Source organism: Crocodylus siamensis, chromosome 12 (assembly GCF_052110815.1).
Source record: "Crocodylus siamensis isolate JL-2025a chromosome 12, ASM5211081v1, whole genome shotgun sequence".
Classification (NCBI taxonomy): Eukaryota; Metazoa; Chordata; order Crocodylia; family Crocodylidae; genus Crocodylus; species Crocodylus siamensis.
The window spans coordinates 30168058-30186164 of NC_143406.1; the positions used below are offsets into that span (position 1 = coordinate 30168058).

General features: G+C 40.3%; 2 protein-coding genes across 2 annotated transcripts in view; one reads left to right on the plus strand and one right to left on the minus strand.

Moving 5' to 3' along the window:
• NUBP1 (NUBP iron-sulfur cluster assembly factor 1, cytosolic) overlaps window positions 1–2339 on the plus strand; it is a 21951-nt gene extending 19612 nt beyond the window's left edge. The window contains exons 9-11 of the mRNA XM_090023107.1: window positions 571–673; window positions 1474–1557; window positions 2016–2339. Of these exons, the coding sequence (XP_089879233.1) occupies window positions 571–673; window positions 1474–1557; window positions 2016–2059 (231 nt within the window). The 3' untranslated portion in view covers window positions 2060–2339. The remainder of the gene's footprint in view (window positions 1–570; window positions 674–1473; window positions 1558–2015) is intronic.
• On the minus strand, window positions 2273–16845 carry TVP23A (trans-golgi network vesicle protein 23 homolog A). Its single transcript, XM_090023108.1, is given in 9 exon segments — window positions 2273–2535; window positions 3633–3692; window positions 4663–4686; window positions 4689–4791; window positions 6690–6818; window positions 7493–7582; window positions 9666–9810; window positions 16548–16627; window positions 16713–16845. Coding segments are annotated over 9 exon segments (675 nt in total). The 5' UTR covers window positions 16722–16845; the 3' UTR covers window positions 2273–2500.
• Window positions 16846–18107: the final 1262 nt, after the last annotated feature.

An 18107-nucleotide genomic window follows, 5' to 3' on the forward strand; every position in this document is an offset into this window, starting at 1 on the left:
ACAGTATCTTGCCTACCTGGAGGATTGGGCAGCAGTAATGACACAACTCTTGATTTGCTAATTAATGATGACCTACAAGCCTCTAGGCCATTGTCCACTTAAATATCTAAATGCTTGCAAAACTGGGAAGCATTTATCTATCTCAGGAGTCCTAGATATTGGATTCATTCAAAATTCAAGCATGTTTTGTTTTTAAATCCCTCACTTTTATTATATCAGCATTCAAAAACTTTAAAATGTGCATTGTTTGTAATACGCATTTTGAATGAATGGTAACCTTGAAAAGTAAAGGAGCAGTCTGACGCGTTATTTTCAGAATTTATACATACATATCTAAAAACATTTACTGGGGAAAAACTGATTTGTGTAGAACATCAATGTGTTTAGTGATCACATGCCAGGAAACTACTTTAATCAGCCTTCAAAAAGCCCAAAATGTTTAGTCTTTCTAATCTTAAATGGAATTTCAGTATCCCATGACGTTTCAGAAAATATTGTTATGCACAACTGAAAATGTTCTTAAAATGGTCTTGGTTGCAAATGTCTCTCTCTTTATTTCCCCCATTACAGAATGAATCTCAAATCTTTCCTCCAACAACAGGAGGTGCAGAGATGATGTGCAAAAATTTAAATGTTTCTCTCCTGGGTAAAGTGCCTCTAGATCCTCAGATAGGTAATCTTTATAGTGCACATTTTAAATAGGTAGAGGTGTCCAGTAGTAGTTTACAGTGCTCTGACTTGGTTTATCAAGTAAGGATTTAGTCACTATGATAACAATCTAAAAATCTCTGTTCTAAATACCATTTCCCAAAATGTTGATAAATGGAAAAATATTGAAAAGAGTAAGTTGTTTGGAAACGAGCAGTGATAGTCACTTTTGTAGCTATAAACTATAATAATCTTAGCCTTTACCTTTTATTGGAACATGTAATTTCTTTGGCAAGTTGTTCATTTACACTGAAGACTAGATGAAACCAAACCCATTAGAAGGAAGAACAAAATTTTGTAAATGCCACGGTTTGATAAAATGAGAGCTGTACTTTTAAAATTTCAGCTACAAAAGTAGTTCAAGTCATGAGTCATGTTGGAATTGTAGTGGATGTAATCTGATGTGCTGCCTAAAGATAATTAAATAGCAGATGACATTGTGGAAGTTAATGTAAAGCAAGACCAGGTTGGTATTGCCACATAATTTCCGTGAAATTAAAGAGCAGCATCCCATCTAGGCAAAAGAGAATGCATTTATAGTCTTTGATTTAGAAATATCAGGGCCTTAACACGATAAACTGAAGTAGTCAAGTGTTTTCTTATAAATACCTGTGAGAACTGCTACATGTAGCTCTATAGACGTGCCTGATACAGGAAGAAACGTGGTAAGAGCAGCAGACGCTCTTGATTCACTAGAATTAAACATCATTGGGGGAGGGTAACTTTTCCATAGTTAAGTAGTTATCTTAATTTTTCCTTTTCCAGGAAAGAGTTGTGATAACGGCCAGTCATTTTTGTCTGAAGTACCTGAGTCCCCAGCTACATCATCTTACAAAAATATCATCCAAAGTAAGTAGCTCATGCAAGGAAGCTTGTGTTTGGATACTTCTCCCAGCTCACAGTAGTTACCTTACCAAAATGTCACACAGGTGCCTACAGCATGACCTTAGTCAAACCCCACCATTAATAATCCTTTAATTGCATGCATTTTGTATGCTTAGTTTCCAAAAATTTCCTATTCACTTATTCTGACAACTAGTTTTAATACTTCAAGCAGGCATTTAAAGGGAAATTGGGTAATTTCCTAATCAGTAATATTGTATGATTTAGTTTCATATTCTTACTCACATCCACCTCCAGAAGAGTAGGCAGATAGACAGTACTCAAAAGGGCATGTAGCATGTGAGAAACTTTTTCAGTCATTTCAGATTGAACAAGTTAGTTTGAAAAAAAGCAAAACAACAAACCCTAAATTCATGGAATGTCCAAATACTAAACTCAGTACTATTTTGCTTGCTTCTTTTCAGGAATTCAAGATTATTGTGGTTTACACCAATCTCAAGAAAAGTAGATCTGACTAGTGAATGGATTTTATACATATTTCATATTAATTATAGGAAAATAATTTATGTCCTCAATTATCAGAATCAAATGTAAAGAGTTTTCTATTTGCAAATAAATTTTTTGGTAATTAATTGCTGCCTCTTAATTTTCTGTTTTTATAGCTTGCTGTTACTGTAACACACTAATGGCCATCTAATCCAGTTGATGCTTTAAAGTTATAACTGTTACAACACACGCATAGCATTTATTCAGAAACTTACATATTAAACAGTTTGTTTTCATTGAAACATACATAATGTGTTCCATTTACCCAAGTCATTTAACTATTAGTATTTTCTTCAAGTCTTCTGGAGATCAACTGTTGTGTATATTTCCATGCACTTACTGAATAAGATCACTTGAAGACATTTTTCCTTCGACTAACAGACTTTAGGCTGTAGTTTTCAATTTAGTGTGGACTTCTCTCAGGACTACATTGTCTTTCTGGGAAAGGAAAATGATGACATTATCTAGTGGGAAAATATCACTAGCCATTTTTACAGAGGCAGTTTCTGTGTTAGTCTTCAATCAGCCAGCAGGGCAGGGTAGCACTTTAGACACGAACTAGTTCAACGAGGCATGAGCTTTTATAAGCATCAGTCCACCATTCTACCTTACCAGTTAGCTTTCATAGCCAGCAATCTGTTTTGTCAGATGTTAATACCCCTCTGAACCATTTAGTCTAGTGGTTCTCAACCTTTTTAGACTCGAGACCCACATCAGAAAATGCTTTCACTTGAGTTGGCTTTTTTTGAGTATTGGAAAAGTAGCGCAATTCTGTTGCAAAGAACATAAAGACCACAACAGGCCAGAATGTTATATGACACTATGGTTTCCTATTTTAATTCACCAGGTTTATTTTGTGAATCTTATATAGCACCCTGGCTGAAAAAAAATCACTGAGTTAGTCTCTAAGGTGCCACCCTGCCCTACCTTCTAACTGGCCATCTTTAGACATGATGATGTTGTTTTCCCTTATCTGTAATAGTTGCACTCTGATTTCTTCTAGTTGGAAAAGATTAATTCCATTTTCTTTCAAACGAAATCAGTTCAAGTTTAACTATATGGTTACCCAACAAAATGAGGCGAGTTTAGGGAAACTGCCAACTCCAGAATGTAATGAAAGAAAAGTTTAAGCCTGAACACTGACTAATCTCTTGGTAATTTAAGGTACTGAATGCTTAAGGCCAGTACTGTGTGGTCAGAAATCCCCCTTTAAGATAAGCTGATAAACTGCTTAAACTGAAGCAAGGAATCCTTGCATAGCAAGATCGAGAACTTGCCTTTACCTTGACTTAAAGATGTAGATTTTCTTTCTGACTCTGCCTTTTTAATGTGTTAGTCTGTATTTCTTTTTCTTATCAATTTTAGATCTGTCATTAAAAAGACTCTGGACAACTTTTTTTCTTGTCCAGACACATTTTGTAACTACTGCATAATGCTAATATCAATATATTTTATGAAAGTAATAAAGACTTTTCATTTAAGAAAACAGGTTTTTTAATCAGGTTTTCCTGCATCAACCCTATGTATTTGCTCACCTAATGGTTGTGCATTTCCATACCCTTCAAGACAGACTTCTGAAATTCTTCTCGTCTGTCCTGTGGAATGAGCAGAGGAAATTGACGTTTTGTGGCTGCAAAATCCCCATGCTGGCAGAAAAAAATTATCAGGAACTGAAGCGCTCAGTTGGCCCTCATGGCTGCACCTGGGCATTTGCAGGAATCATTAGCAGATGCAGCTGAGAGGACTTACATTTTCTTTAAAAGGAGCAATGGCAACTTCAGTGGGTTGGTAAATCTGCGGCTTGAAAAAGGAAAAATAGCTAGCTCCTGGGGTGGGCCCCAAGAAAATGGAAGACCAGGACCAGCAAAGGTCAACCCTTTGAACAGCAAGGAACCGTAAGATGCTTAAGTAAGGTGGGGTTGTGTTTTGAGAAAAGTGTTGCTTAGGTACCCCAGAGGATTAGGACTTAAAAAGAAAAATGTGGTGTTGAGAAGCCATAGTAGGTAGGCATGAGTGTTGGGAATTTTCTGGATAACTGCTACCTGAGAAGGGGTGGGGCTAAATATGGGGCTGGAGTGCTGAATTTCAGGAGAGGCAAGCAGACCATTACAGGGCCTGAAATAACAGGAGAACACAGCTGTGGTGCTATAAGAGGTTGCACTGGGTAGTGGATCACTCTCCCACATTACTCAATATCCTAAAACCAGAATGCATTGGGAAGAGTTGCCATCACATTCTACACTTAAACAAATCTGCTTCTATTGACTCCAACCTAGAGTGAAAAATTCATAGATTTCCCTCTACCAAAAAGAAGACCTGTAACTGTCCTGGAATTCATTTGAAAGTTAAAGTCCACCTTCCAGGGGAACACTTCCATATATAGCAATCCTTTTCAGGACTGCTTCAGACTTTTCTTCTTCTTGAGACTACTTGCCTCTTTCTCCAGTGAATCAATAACTCTAAAATCCCTAAATCATCCATGCAAAATGTGAATCATCATGTTCAGTTTAATTAAAAGTGGCTGTATGTCTTGCAAATAATGTTGGTTGTTATCAAAACACTTACTCTTTGAAACATCTGCTGTGATAGGAGTCTGGAAGTTACTTGGCTGATGCTTTTTTGTCCTCCTAATTTACAATGGATGTATCCGTATAAGTTAGCAGTTTGAAGGGAGATTCCAGCTATCACAAGAGCCTAGAAATAATCAAAAGTTTAGGATGATTAACATGTACGTTTAAACTGCATGGTCATTTAAACCATTAAAAAATTACTTCCAATAATTCAAATTTTCATTTTGGAAAGTTAATTAGTAATGTAGTACTCCTTCATACTATTTAACTATTATTTAACACATCCAGCTGCATAATTTGTTCGGCAGAAATAATCTCTCACTTCTCTTCTAGTTTATTTCCTCTGGCTACAACAGAAAAATTTTAGACTGGAGAGCTAAACCTGTACTACTGGTTGCTGGGAGTTGAACTAAAGGGATGACTAGCCAGTCTTGGAGGGGTGAAGTTAAGAATGATAATACCTGTACCCCACCAGAGGGAAGACCTCTAGTTGGCAAGTAGAGATTCTATACGTTAAGGCTTCCACTGGATCTTTGCGACTTAAAGATATCACGAAGTATGAATCTGACTTATTTTAAAGGATTCAGGTTTTTTATTTCTTTTCATAGATTTCTAGGGTCAGAAGGGACCTTGTAGATCATTGAGTCTGACCCCCTGCTCTAGGCAGCAAGTGCACTGGGGTTAAATAACCCAAGCTAGCTGCCTATCTAATCTCTTCTTGAACACCTCCAAAGTAGGGGAAAGCACTACCTCCCTTGGAACCTGATTCCATATTTTGGCAACCCTCGCCATAAAGAATTTCTTCCTGATAGCCAATCTAAATCTAATCTCCTTTAGCCTGTGGCAATTATTTCTAGTAAACCTGAAGGGCACCTGGTAAACAGTGTCCCATATTCCTTGTTGACCTCCCTCCCCCCCCGCCCCCCGTGAGTTTGTAGACAACTACAAGATCACCCCTCAGCCTTCTCTTGTGGAGGCTGAAGAGATTCAGCTCCCTCAGTCTGTCTTCATAGGATCCTACCCGTAGCCCCTCAACCATGAGTAGCCCTTCCCTGAACCCTCCCAAGGTTATCCACATCCCTCTTGAAGTGTAGCGCCCAAAACTGGACACAGTACTCCAGCTGCAGCCTGATCAATGCCGCATAAGGGGAAGTATCACCTCCCTAGACGTGCTTGTGATGAACCTGCTAATGTAAGAGAGTGCAGTTAGCCTTACTTATTTCCTCATCACATTAGTGACTCATGTTCATTTTTGCATCAGCGAAGACTCTGAGATCCCTTTCCACTGCCATGGTACTCGGAATAGTACTTCCCAGTCTATAGGTTTATTGGAGATTCTCTCCCCAGGTGCAGCACCTTGCACTTATCCTTGTTAAATTGCATCCTATTCTGATCCACCCATTTCCCCAGTCTATCCAAATCCACCTGGATTTGCTCCCTGCCCTCCAGTGTGTTAATTGTACCCCATAGTTTCGTGTCTGCAAATTTGGACACCAGTGCCCACATCTATCTAGGAAGAAACTGCCCCATCCACCACTGCTCTCTAGGTGCATCCCATAAGCCAGTTTTTCACCACCTTACTGTGAAAAAATCCACATCCCAGCTACTCAGTTTGCTTGTAAGAATTGGGTGTGACACTGTGTCAACAACCTTTTTAAAGTCCAAGTAAATAACATCTATCTCCACCCCTGCATCTACGCACTTTGTGACCTGGTCATAAAAAGAGACTAGGTTAGTCAGGCAGGATCTGCCTGCTAGAAACCCATGCTGATTTCCCCTTAACATTGTGTTGCCCCCACAAATGTGATCCTTTATGATTTTTCCTAAGGTCTTGCCAAGAATCGAGGTGAGGCTAACCAGCCTATAATTACCTGGGTCCTCCTTCCTCCCCTTCTTGAAAATAGGGACCACACTGACCCTTTTCCAGTCTTCTGGGACTGTCCTGAGTGCTATGAGCACCCTCTATTACAATGGTCTATTACCTTCAAATTACTTGCAGTTGTTGCTGTATGACATGCTTACCAGCCACTTCAGCTTTAAGGAAAACAAGGTGCTAAAAAAGAACAGGGTCCAAATAATGGGGCAGATAATCAGACCAAGCCAGAAGATACGAGCTTCAACTTCAGTTGAGGCAGCAACATTTGTAGAAACCTTTAATAATAATCATCATCATTAATAGAAATAGTAGTAATAGTAATAATAGAGTAACAATAAAGTATTTTTCAATTACTGAAAAAAGCTAAACTGTTTATCAATACTTGGGTCTCAGGGCACTGCTTTCAGAGTTAAGTTGTATTCTTGTTTTTACTGCTGTTTATATTTAGGTTTATTCTAGCTGACTAGTTCTTTGTGGGGGACTATGAATTTTTCTTAAACTGGAATTCAGTTAAACAACAGCAATATGGAAAATACACACGCACACACAACTTGCAAATACTACTATTTTTATACACACAAAAATATGATGCAGGTCCTTAACGGTGAGGCACTGAGACATTATTTTGTTGAGTAATTAGTTAAGAAACTAGCATTTAGTCTGTTTGTTAGAATGCATGTCTATGTTCAGAAATCAGAAAGGAAGTACTCATGAACAGTGAGATTTTTACTTCATAACTACTCTAAAATGATGAAGTACCTTGGAATTGGGATGTTCAGCAAATTGTACTGCCTAAGAAGTAATGTCAATGATATTTATAAATAGATTAATGTACAGCATTTTTTTCCAGTGGACCATTCGATAGTCAGAGAACTTAATTGTATCTAGTATGTCAGCTTTCCTGTCTTAATATATTTGGTAAATTGTGTATTGTTACTACAGCTCTTACCTTTTTTGCTTCGAATACCCAGTGGCTTTTTCCATCTTCATCAATCTGATTCCACCATCGTAGCCCAACCAAGAGTCTTCCAGTAACATTCTAGGATACAGTCATTGCTTAGTAATTCACATAACTCACCACCAGTCCTTTCTAAGTGCATGATTTTGAATGTGGACATTTAAAATTAATGTTTAAAATGAGTTCTCAAACCTATGCCAACTTTCAGGGCAGGGGTAAAGGTAGGGGACATGTTAATTTGAAGGCAGGTAAGTTTAGAGGCCTCTATTCCCATTTAAAAATAGGAATTGGTGCTAAAGCATTATGCTTTGGATTACAGGGGGAAATCTGCCTGCCTTTCCCAAGCAAGATTAGAAAAGTTGTTTATGAGGGGACACTCCCAGGCTTTGAAAAAGAAAGGGGAAATCCCAATAAGATATAAAACGCACTGAAAAACTGAACATTCATTGTAAACAAGCAAGTTGCACAGATTCAAACAAACAGGCTAGACATTAACCTTTACATACAAATAAATGCTGTAGCAATTTTTTACTATATTAGACATTAATGGGCACAGGAAAAATAACACATGCATGTCTTGTTCTACCTCTCCTTTTCAGAAGCTCAAGATTTTTTTTTTTAGTAATGTTACATACACTACAAAAGGCCTAAGCTTAAATTAAAATGCAATCTAAACTTCACTATTTGATGTAAAAACAGTATTAATTAATTATTTTGAAAGAAAATAAAATATTTTGTGTGGATAGGGACATCCATATCATTTATAGGTCAGGGTTAAAAAAAAGTCTCAAGGGGTTCTTTTGTCCTGGTTCCCCTAAAAAAAAATCCAAGATTTTTTTTACGGAGATGGTGCTAGATCCAGCTCTCTAGTCAAAACATAAACAGAAAGCATTGAATAGATTAGAATTAGGTTTATATTTTTCACCTTTTGCCAGCAATCTTTAGATTACAATTTTTTTGAATGACAGAATTTTATTTCAACAAAATGATTTTTTCTACAAGGCTGTTGTATCCAGAAGACCCACCATACCAATGCGACATTACTACCTTCTGCCATTCAGATTTTTGGATAACGGCCTAACTCAGGGGTGGGCAAAATGGCAGATCTGGCTGGTGGCCGGACTTTCTTAGCAGCCCCTGCCCATGTGGCTGTGGCCAGTTTCCATGGAGACCCCAGGTGCAGTGGTGACATGACAGCATGGGGCCAGGGTTTCCATGCACTGGCAGGGCAGGAAGCTGCTTCAGGGCTGGGGCTGAGATTTTTGCAGCGGTGACAGCACGGTCTGGTGCCACGGCAGAACCGCGATCCACTGCCCTGGCTCCAGACTATGCTGTCACCGCCACAAAATCACCTGCTTCCTGCCCATCTATGTGCCCTGCCAGCATTGCTGGGGCCGGATTCCATGGAAACCCAGGCCCACACTGTCATGGCTCCACTGCACCTAGGGTCTCCATGGAAACTGGCTGCAGTAACACAGTGCAAAGGTTACTGGGAAATGGACTAACCTTTGCACTGCTGCAGGCCTGATCTGGCCCATGAGTCAAACTTTGGCCACCCCTGGCCCAACTGGACCTCTCTATAAACCAAACAGGGACTCTGTGTGTGCAACAAAATTCTAGGCAGGGAAAGAAGTCTACTCCACCTGCACAGATCTGACTATTAAGCCAATGGCTTGGGTTGCTCTGTAAGTAATCCTTTCTAGTTTCCCAGTTCTTGGATAGCTTAGAACTATACTAAGCTTATAGGTTCCTCCTGCAGTTGTTTCAAATATTTGGTTTGGTTTTTAACTTCAGCATGCTTAGACTCTGGACTTGTAACACATAATTATAGAAAATGAAAAAGTATCCAAAGACTTTTATACCCCTTGCTACCATTTTTCTTACATTAACTGCTTCTTTTGAGTCTCAAACCTGCTGCAGTTTACACTGAATAACTAGGCCAATACTGAGGCACTGGGCTACCTTATCCAGTCTCAGAAAGAGGCCACAAACATATTACCTCTAAGGTAACTTCCTTACTACTTTAATATTTGTAAATGCTGTTCCCATTTTGTTTAAAGAAAAAGATTACTGAATTCTTTGAGTGTATTTGGGAAGTTTTTGTTTTTTCTTAATTGCAAACAAAACACTTTCAAGCTCAATTACTGGTTCAGAAATGTCTTACCTTAACTGACCAAAAGTCAAAGGACAGAAGGAGGAGAATAGTGACAAAACAGGCAACAAAGCTTTTGCTGAACCAGTCACAGAACAAGTAGGTAACAATAGCACTCACTCGGAAAAACAGGTGGAAAAAGGTAGCCAGTGGATGCCTAGGAAAACAATCCAGAACACTTACTAACTTATGAGACAAAGAAATAGGATTATCATGCCTACTAATGATGGATGCAGTTACACTTATGAAATGCTCCTGTAAATTAAATTAAATTTTCAATAGCATCTGTCAGTTTTCAGTTAGTGGCTGCTATGACTTGTCAAATGCGCACTCATATATGTACTTAATTCAACAAAGGCATTGTTTTCCCAGTGGTCTTCCTTCGCTTCATACAGAACAATAAAATATACACACTTTTTCATCAAGTTGTATCTGTTATTTCCAAAAGGAGCCCATGTCAGCACTATGATTTTAAAGCATCCAAATGTCAGTTAAGTACTTTGATCTGCTCAGTATTGCACCAATATTTCAATTAGCACAGAAGGGCAACAAAAATAGATGTGCAAGGTAACAGCCAGATTTATTCTATTGAGAGCTGTTTTGAAAACAAGACCGTCTTAAATTATAAAAGCTTTATATTTGAAATGGATATACCTTTTACATGGAGACCATTTTAAACTTTAATAGTGATAAAGGAACCTAAATACTTTAAGTACTCACTGTGAGGGGCAGGTCTGAACTAGAGATACTCATGAATCTCTATCTGAATCAGTGCTTATTAGTTCCACTGGTTTCAACTGATACAAGCAAATACACAAAACCTAATTTTGCCCATTTGGAAATGAGGAGAAATGCTAGAGGAAGGAGTATCATTCCTGGTCAGTAGGAAAGCTATTTCATTGTCTTGTGTCTATTCCACCTTGCTTAGACAAGAGCCTCCATCTGAAGCAATATACTGTATAATACACTGAAATTTGTATGGTTTTATACTTGCTAATCAAGTTCACCTGCCAATTAAAAAAAAAAGTCAGATTTATCCCTCCTCTGATTTGTCTTGGGCTGACTAGCATTGAAACTGGTGGGATAGTCATTTACACAGTGTGACTAGCGATGAACTCAAATTAGCCCTGACTAAGGGTGTTGGGGGAGGCATGGAGCATCATCTCAGTACTTCAAAGTGCAGCAATGGGTTTCTTAGTCTGTAGGGCTAAAAACAGACAACCACCTTTATTTGCATTTGAGCACTGTATCTTGCAGCAAACCCAGGGCCTTAGACCAACAAGCCCCCTGTCCCACATTAAGTACCTGTGAATTATTCTAATTAACACTTTGCCTCTGAACAATCCTGGCTAATTTGATTTAATTACCATCTTAGTGTGTAAATGACTGTGCCAGATATATGTTGATGCAAGTCATATCTTTAGTCAGGGCCACATTAAACCAGTTATCTGTTTTTAGGCAGAATAAAAGGCCTTAGCTCAGAAAAAATCCTACCTGTTTTTAGCTTTAAAAGGGATTCCAGTTTAAGGTTCTGCTACTCACTACCCTGGACTAGAAAAAACACATGAGGTATCACCAATTAGTCCCACTGTCCAATTTGCAAAGAATACCAATATGCTATGTACAAGACTGCTGCATATCTCATTTTTGATCCTCCAAAAGAGACACGAATTTAACAAAAGCAAAGCCTTAAATTTGAAAAGTTGCAGTAATCACGGGGAAAAGAGCCACTGCTGGGTTTATAATACTAAGTTTAATGTTGCCTGAATATAAAATACTGGAATGGTTTCTATGAGGCCCCTATTAATTAGAACATCTAATAAAGTGAGCCTTTGCCACACAAAAGCTTGTGCTATATACCTTAACCAAAGTAGATATACTGTGCAAATCTATGCTGCTTTCTAATTAAAAGCAATGGTAAGTGTTTGGAGGATAATCAGTTTGGTTCAAGTCAGAGGCTATGGGAACACTGATTAGTAAATGAAAATATCCAGCTGTACTAGGACATTGACAAGACAGGTAAAGCAAAACTTAAGGAATAAGTCTTATTCATAATGAATAAATTAAATTACTTCTGCAAATGAATAGATGTTATGTTTGTAGATGTTAAAAGTTAAACAGAAGATTACTTGCAACTCAAGAAAATAATAAGTGTGAGGGCCAATTCATTATTGCCTATTGTGTACAATTATCTGTCTATACATCCTAAGTTTTAGTCTAAGCTTTGAGTTACAAGTAGCTATGTTGACTTCCCCAGAGTCTAACATTTTAAAAAGTTATGCAATTATATATAAGGCTGCTATTAAGTGTGACAAAGCAGTGTTCCCTGTTAATTTTCTACATCGAGTCAATTTACAATTGTAGAGGGGGGGGTTATTCCTGCCAATCTGCAAACTAACACTAGAATCTAAAAACTCACTAATCAACAGCAGTAACAGGAATTCTGCAATCTACATTTCATTTGAGAATTGTTTAGGATATGCTTGTAAGACAGAATAGTTCATGCTTCTAGAACAATGCCAGCAATAAAATGCTTGCCAAAGTAGTGAGCTCACTTACATGGTGAAGTAAGTGTGATGCTGGGACAAATCCAAGCAAACAACAGCATTTTATATTAATCATTCAGTTGATCATACCCACATTAACCTCAAACTTTCCCCTTTTTGGTTATGTTAACCATGTGACACTGAGTGGTGTTTTTTTCAGTTGCTTGTGAGAGAAATGACACAATTAATGAAAACGATCAAAATCTTAAGTCTTCTTTCTGTGTCTTGACTTCAATCCAGTAGGGGTATTTCATGTTGTTTTTTTTTTGTTTTAACAGCAATTCAATATAGGCAGTGTAAAAAGTTTTAGCTAGATAAGTTATTGTTAAGATGTCTGGAAAAAATGCACAAATCAAATGGACAAGTAACCACTGGTACAGTAACGCATAACACAAGACCTTACATAATACTGGAGTTAACATTTCTCTGACTTTGCACATTGATGGGTAATAGGGACTGGTTTAGATTTAGGATTTTTTATAGGAGTAAGGAATAAAAGAAGACTGTTTATTGTAAACTTACAATTTTAGTTTTGCACAATGCACCAAGGCAAGCAATTAAAATATAAAACTAGATAATACTCTTCAAGAGCAGATTTGTTAATAATTAATTACGCTAACTTGAGTGTTCTTCCCCTACAAAGGATGTTTTTAGAGTCTTTCATAGGGAGAGTATGTACAGAAAAGCAAAAGGACTTTGATTTTCTTCAGCCTGTGGAACAATGCTGCTACTTGTTTCACTTCCCCACAAGACACACTTAGCTCCTTTGCAGAATGGAACATCACCATTTTTTCTTCCAAAACAATCCTTCCTCTCATAATCCTAGCAGGCAGCTTACAAAGGAGCAAAGATGAGATGCATACATCCTGTTACAACTGTTTTAAACTGTAGATGTCTCCTGAATTTGTAAAATCTACACAACAGAGAAACTTGTACTAGGGAAACTGTGAAAACCAATCATAAAATAGCCAAGCATGGTTCAGGCTTGGCCTCCAGTGGGAAATAAAAGGAAGGCCTGAGGAATCTGAAAGGAGTTTTACAAGTAACAGGAACCCTACACTATGAACTCCGACAGTAGGCAATTGTAAGTAAAGGCAAGCCCAAGGAAGGGCTAGTAATAAGGCTAAGAGATATCATATTTCAATTTTTTTCTTTACTGGCCAGGAAAAACATCACTGTTAGATAACAGAGGGGTCTACGTTGCATTCAGCTACGAAGTGATAAATGGACAAAGAGTAGGCTAGTTTGTTTTATGGTTCTAGATCCCCATTAGCTTCTTGAGCTATTGTATCAGAACTATGATCTTATGTGGTGACATTTCTCTCTCTCAGAGTTGAGTGTGAAGTGGATCTATAGGGGGATGAATCCCTTTTAAGATATCTTTCCCTGCAAACGAAATCTAGGTGCAAGAAGTTTTCATATACTATCCTCTGCAAGTCTGGCAAAAAAGTTGGAAAAGTAGCTTTATGTAATGCCAATGTCTCTCTCCTAGTTGTAAGAAATGTTTCACAAAATCTCCACAACTGTATATTCTGGATATGTTCTCCCATTAGTACAAAGAGATGAGGTGTATTTTTCTGTTTTTTAATATCAACTACAATGAGTTCCCCCTTCATGGGAAATTCAGAACGTAAAACCACAACAGCAAGGGAAACAGCATAAATCTGTCTCTCTTATAATAATTTATCACTGGTTATAGAAGTCTGTGGTAAAAACAGGAAGGCAGATTAAAATAAAATGAAAGGCAGCATATTTGGCTGGATGATGATTGATTGATTGCTGCCTCTAAGTTCCAGCAGTGGCAGACTTCTCCAACTTCTATTACTATGTTAGACAACTGAGCACAAAAAAACGAGTATTTTGTTCAACAGTTTGATTTATGTTCATTACGGCATCCTTCTCTGTTTCACTCTGACTGAATTACATTGACCAGTTTTAGCTGATTTATAGAAGTTGTGCTGACCAAGTATGACTTACTGTTGAGCTTGTAGCATATTGGCCTTTTTTATAGGGACTTTAGTTGGTCAAGAATCTATGTATTAAGCTAGATTTCCAGACTTGGTTGGGCATGAACATTAAGCTCAAATAATTCTACATTAATATATATTCAACCATTATTCCAAAGGATTTCAACCATTACTTATTTCTTTAACTACCTACTAACATAGACATCAGCTGTCAAATATCTGTTGGATTATATTTCTTTTACTTCTGAGCTAGCAAATGAGTTTCTAGTTCCCTTTTTGTATACATAGGTTTCTTAATTTTAAAATTCCCAAGCAGATAACAGTGATAAAGTGGATGTAATGAAGGCAACATAAATTGTATCCCTCTTGAACAATGAGAAATGTATAGCTTCCTAAATCAATCCATAGGTAAACAAAATTAGTCTATACTTAGGCCACATGCAAACATTCACTTTCTCCTGGGGGAGTTGCTGCTCTCCCAAGAGAAACATTGAATGTACAATGTTGAAACTCTAAAAGCACAGTCTTACATTTTGAAAAGGTAAGCATAGCCTTCTGCCTACACAGAGCCCCTGTATAGACTGTCTGGGCACATAAGACAATTGTGTGTTTTGATCTAAATTTAAAATGTAAGAAATGTGGGAATAAGAGGAATGGGGAATCTTTTTGTTGCTCTGGGTTAAGTATACTGCTGGTTTCAAGTCACTTTCTTTCCATTTTGTAATCTGAAACACGTGACTGTGAGATAAGCACAAGAGGATGTAGGGAAGGAGACTAAGTCACATTTAGTTTTCCACTTTCTAAAACATGAAGAGTTTTAGGAAAAGGGAAAACCATCTAAAAGCACCAGGATAAGCATGCATACACTGAGACATAACCAGCAAAATATAATTATTCTTCTCCTGTAGTACAATTTAAGTGTTACGTGCTTCTAAACTTAAAAAGCTTGGGGCCCCCCCTGGAGCAGTTCACAAAAAAAAAAGGTAGAGGAGGTGCTCAAGTATATGGTACAGACACTGTAAGCACAGACATGACCAGTGTGCTTGCACTGAAGTCAGACAGAGTAGGGCAAAATGGCATCTTAGGCTAACTGGTTCAGAGAGGCATAAGCTCTTGTAGGCAACAGCCTCCATTGTCAGATGATGCTGTGAATGGACTAGCACAAAAAAAAAAAAAAAAAAGATTTCATGGGATGCAAATTGGCAACGCTAGGTTTTTCTAGTTATTATAACTATCCAACTTGCAATGGAAACATTGTTAAATACAATCTATGTAATTTTTATAACCTATTTTGAGATGTACCGGTGAAGGGAGTTGCAGATGTTTAAAAGGAGGAAGTGAAATCACTCTGATTTAAATCAGTCGAGACTGAAAAGCTAAAATCTTCTGTTTTTATCTAACCAACATTTTATTGTTGTACTCAAGCAAGAGTTTCTACTTTCCTGCTCTTGAAAGAAGAGGCAAACATTTCAGCAATGTTACCTTTATCCCATATTGCCCTAAATAGGTGTAGAGTTAATTTAGTCCCATGAAATACATTTCTAGCTACCACAGAACACTAAACAATGGTAAAGACCAAAAAATAAACAAAAGCTTATTTTTAGGTTTATTTTTAGGACAATAGGCTGCCCTTTAAATTTTCTATTTAATTAAGTCTGATGTGGGATTTAATACTCCACAGTAACTTGGTGTAGCTGAGAGGAGCTACTGGACTAAAGGCTACTGCTGGGAGGATGTTTAACTGGGTGGGGGGTGAATGAGCAGAGAGAGGTCACAGAAACAGCCATGCACAGGGACAGGTGATTCCTCTCGGTGTGCATTTCTAGGGCACTAGCATCCTCAGTCTTATAGGTACCCTCACTGCGTGCAAATGCATCAGCGACTGGGCCATGCACACCCTGGTGTGGCTGCTTATTTCCCTGAGCACCAAGCAGTTTTGCACCATGTGAGACTGACCAAAGGGGAAGTTAAGACAAGGTGGAGGGAGGCCCGAATGTCACCCCATTGTGAAGCAGTTCAGCGGGGTGCCCTCATCCTCTTTCCTTTACTGAGAATTTCAGAAACTTAAAAATAAACTTCTGTGGGAATGTGAGAAACCAGCTTACCAGCAAGAGCTTCTGCTTTGCCTTTCTGTGACACAGGCGAGGGCACGGGTCTGCCCACGTGGCCGGGTAGGCACCCAGGTCTCGGTGCCAAGGAGCCTGGCTGACCCAGGCAGGCGCGGATCCGGCCTGCTTCATGGTCACCCCGATCCCTGCCCTTCCTGTCAGCACAGGGGCCTGGCGCGCACCTGCCAGTGTCCCCTTCGCCACCTCCACCAGCCCCTGCCCTTGAGGCCCCGCACGGCTCCTCGCCCTGCGGGCCCGCTCGCCGCCCCTCACCTGATCCGGGCTTTCCTCAGCCTCAGCTCCTCCTCGGCGCCGAAGTCCAAGGACACGTCCTCGGTGTCGTCCCCCAGAGGCTGCAGCGGAGGGACAGGGCCCGGCCGTCACGTCACGGGGATGGAGACCCCCTCCCCTCCCCCCCGGCCATCCCCCCGGCCCTACCTGCTTCATCGTCCCGGGCGGGGCCGGCGCGGCCGGAAGCCGGCGGTGCGCCCCGAACCCGCTCCGGCGGCGGCGGCGGCGGCGATGGGCCTGTTGCCAAGGGCGCCCGGTTGCCAGGGCACCGAGGAGGAGGTGTCGCAGGGAAACGCGTCCGGCCGCCGCGAGGGGTTGGCCCCTCCCCGGGGTGCGGGGCTGAGGGGTGGCGGTCCCGGGGCTGGGGGCCTCTGCCGAAGCCCCCCGGCGGGACACGGGGCTTGCTGAAGGGGTAAAACCTAGGGAAGGGGAGGCAGCCCCGTGCCGTGTGACCGCGTCTGGGGCTCGTGCAGATGGGGCTTCAAGGCAGATTGCACTGGAAGCCTTTGGAGGGTACCATGGCACGAGAGCCAAGAAGAAGTCTGGCAGGGGAAGCGCCGTGTCTCTGGGTCCCTGAAGGCAGTTGTTCCCGGGGATTGCTGCTCTTCTGGTACCCACCGAGGTGTTGGGGCTTAAAGTATGGAAATGGGAGGCTTCTCCCTAGCTTGCTCCTGTGGCCCTATGGCTGAGGGCAAGCGAAAGTTGGGGACATCTGAACCTTGGCCTGCACGTAGGATGCCTGCCAGAAGACTTTGGAAATATCTCATGCCCTGGGGGGTGGAGGATGTTTGCCAGTTGTAGGGCCACTTACGGTTCTGCGCTAACTCACGGATTTGGACATGATTTGGCTTCGAATATGAAAAAATTCTTTAAAATAAAAACAAGCTGTGGAGCAGACGTTGTCACAGAAAATGGGAGCAGGACGACTCGTAGCCAACCAACAGAAGCAATCCAGACGCCAGAGAAAGTGCTTCTCAGCCTGTCGGAGGGGATAAGGCCCCCTGGACGGCCACCATGAAGACATCGGGCCAGAGCTACAGAAATGAAATGTTGAAAGCCGGAGGGTGAAGGCACCTACAGATGGAAAGGGTGAAGATGGTGGATACAGCCAAGGATCCCTGAGGCCTAGAGCGCTAAATTACTTAGCTGGCAGGTTCCAAACATTGTACATCGCACGACTATATCTGTTTTTAAGTGCTGTAGATCATAAGATTTATTTTAAAATTCACCTTTCTATAGCAATGATATGAACAGTTCTTCTGGCCATGCCATACCTAAATTTCCCTTGGCTCAACTTGAGACCATTGCTCCTTGTTCTGTCATCTGCCAGAATGCTAGCACAGTCTAGCTCAGGGATGCACAAAATACACCCCACAGACCAAATCCAGTCTACCAACTGGGCATGGGCAGGTGGCCATAAACTGAGGGGATCCAGCCAGGGGGCAGCCAGTGGCTCTGCTGGGTGGGCCAAGCTCTTTCTGCCATGCTGGCATAAGCTGCAGACATGGCTGGCAGGTTCTGGGTCGGTGGGGATTGGGGCTT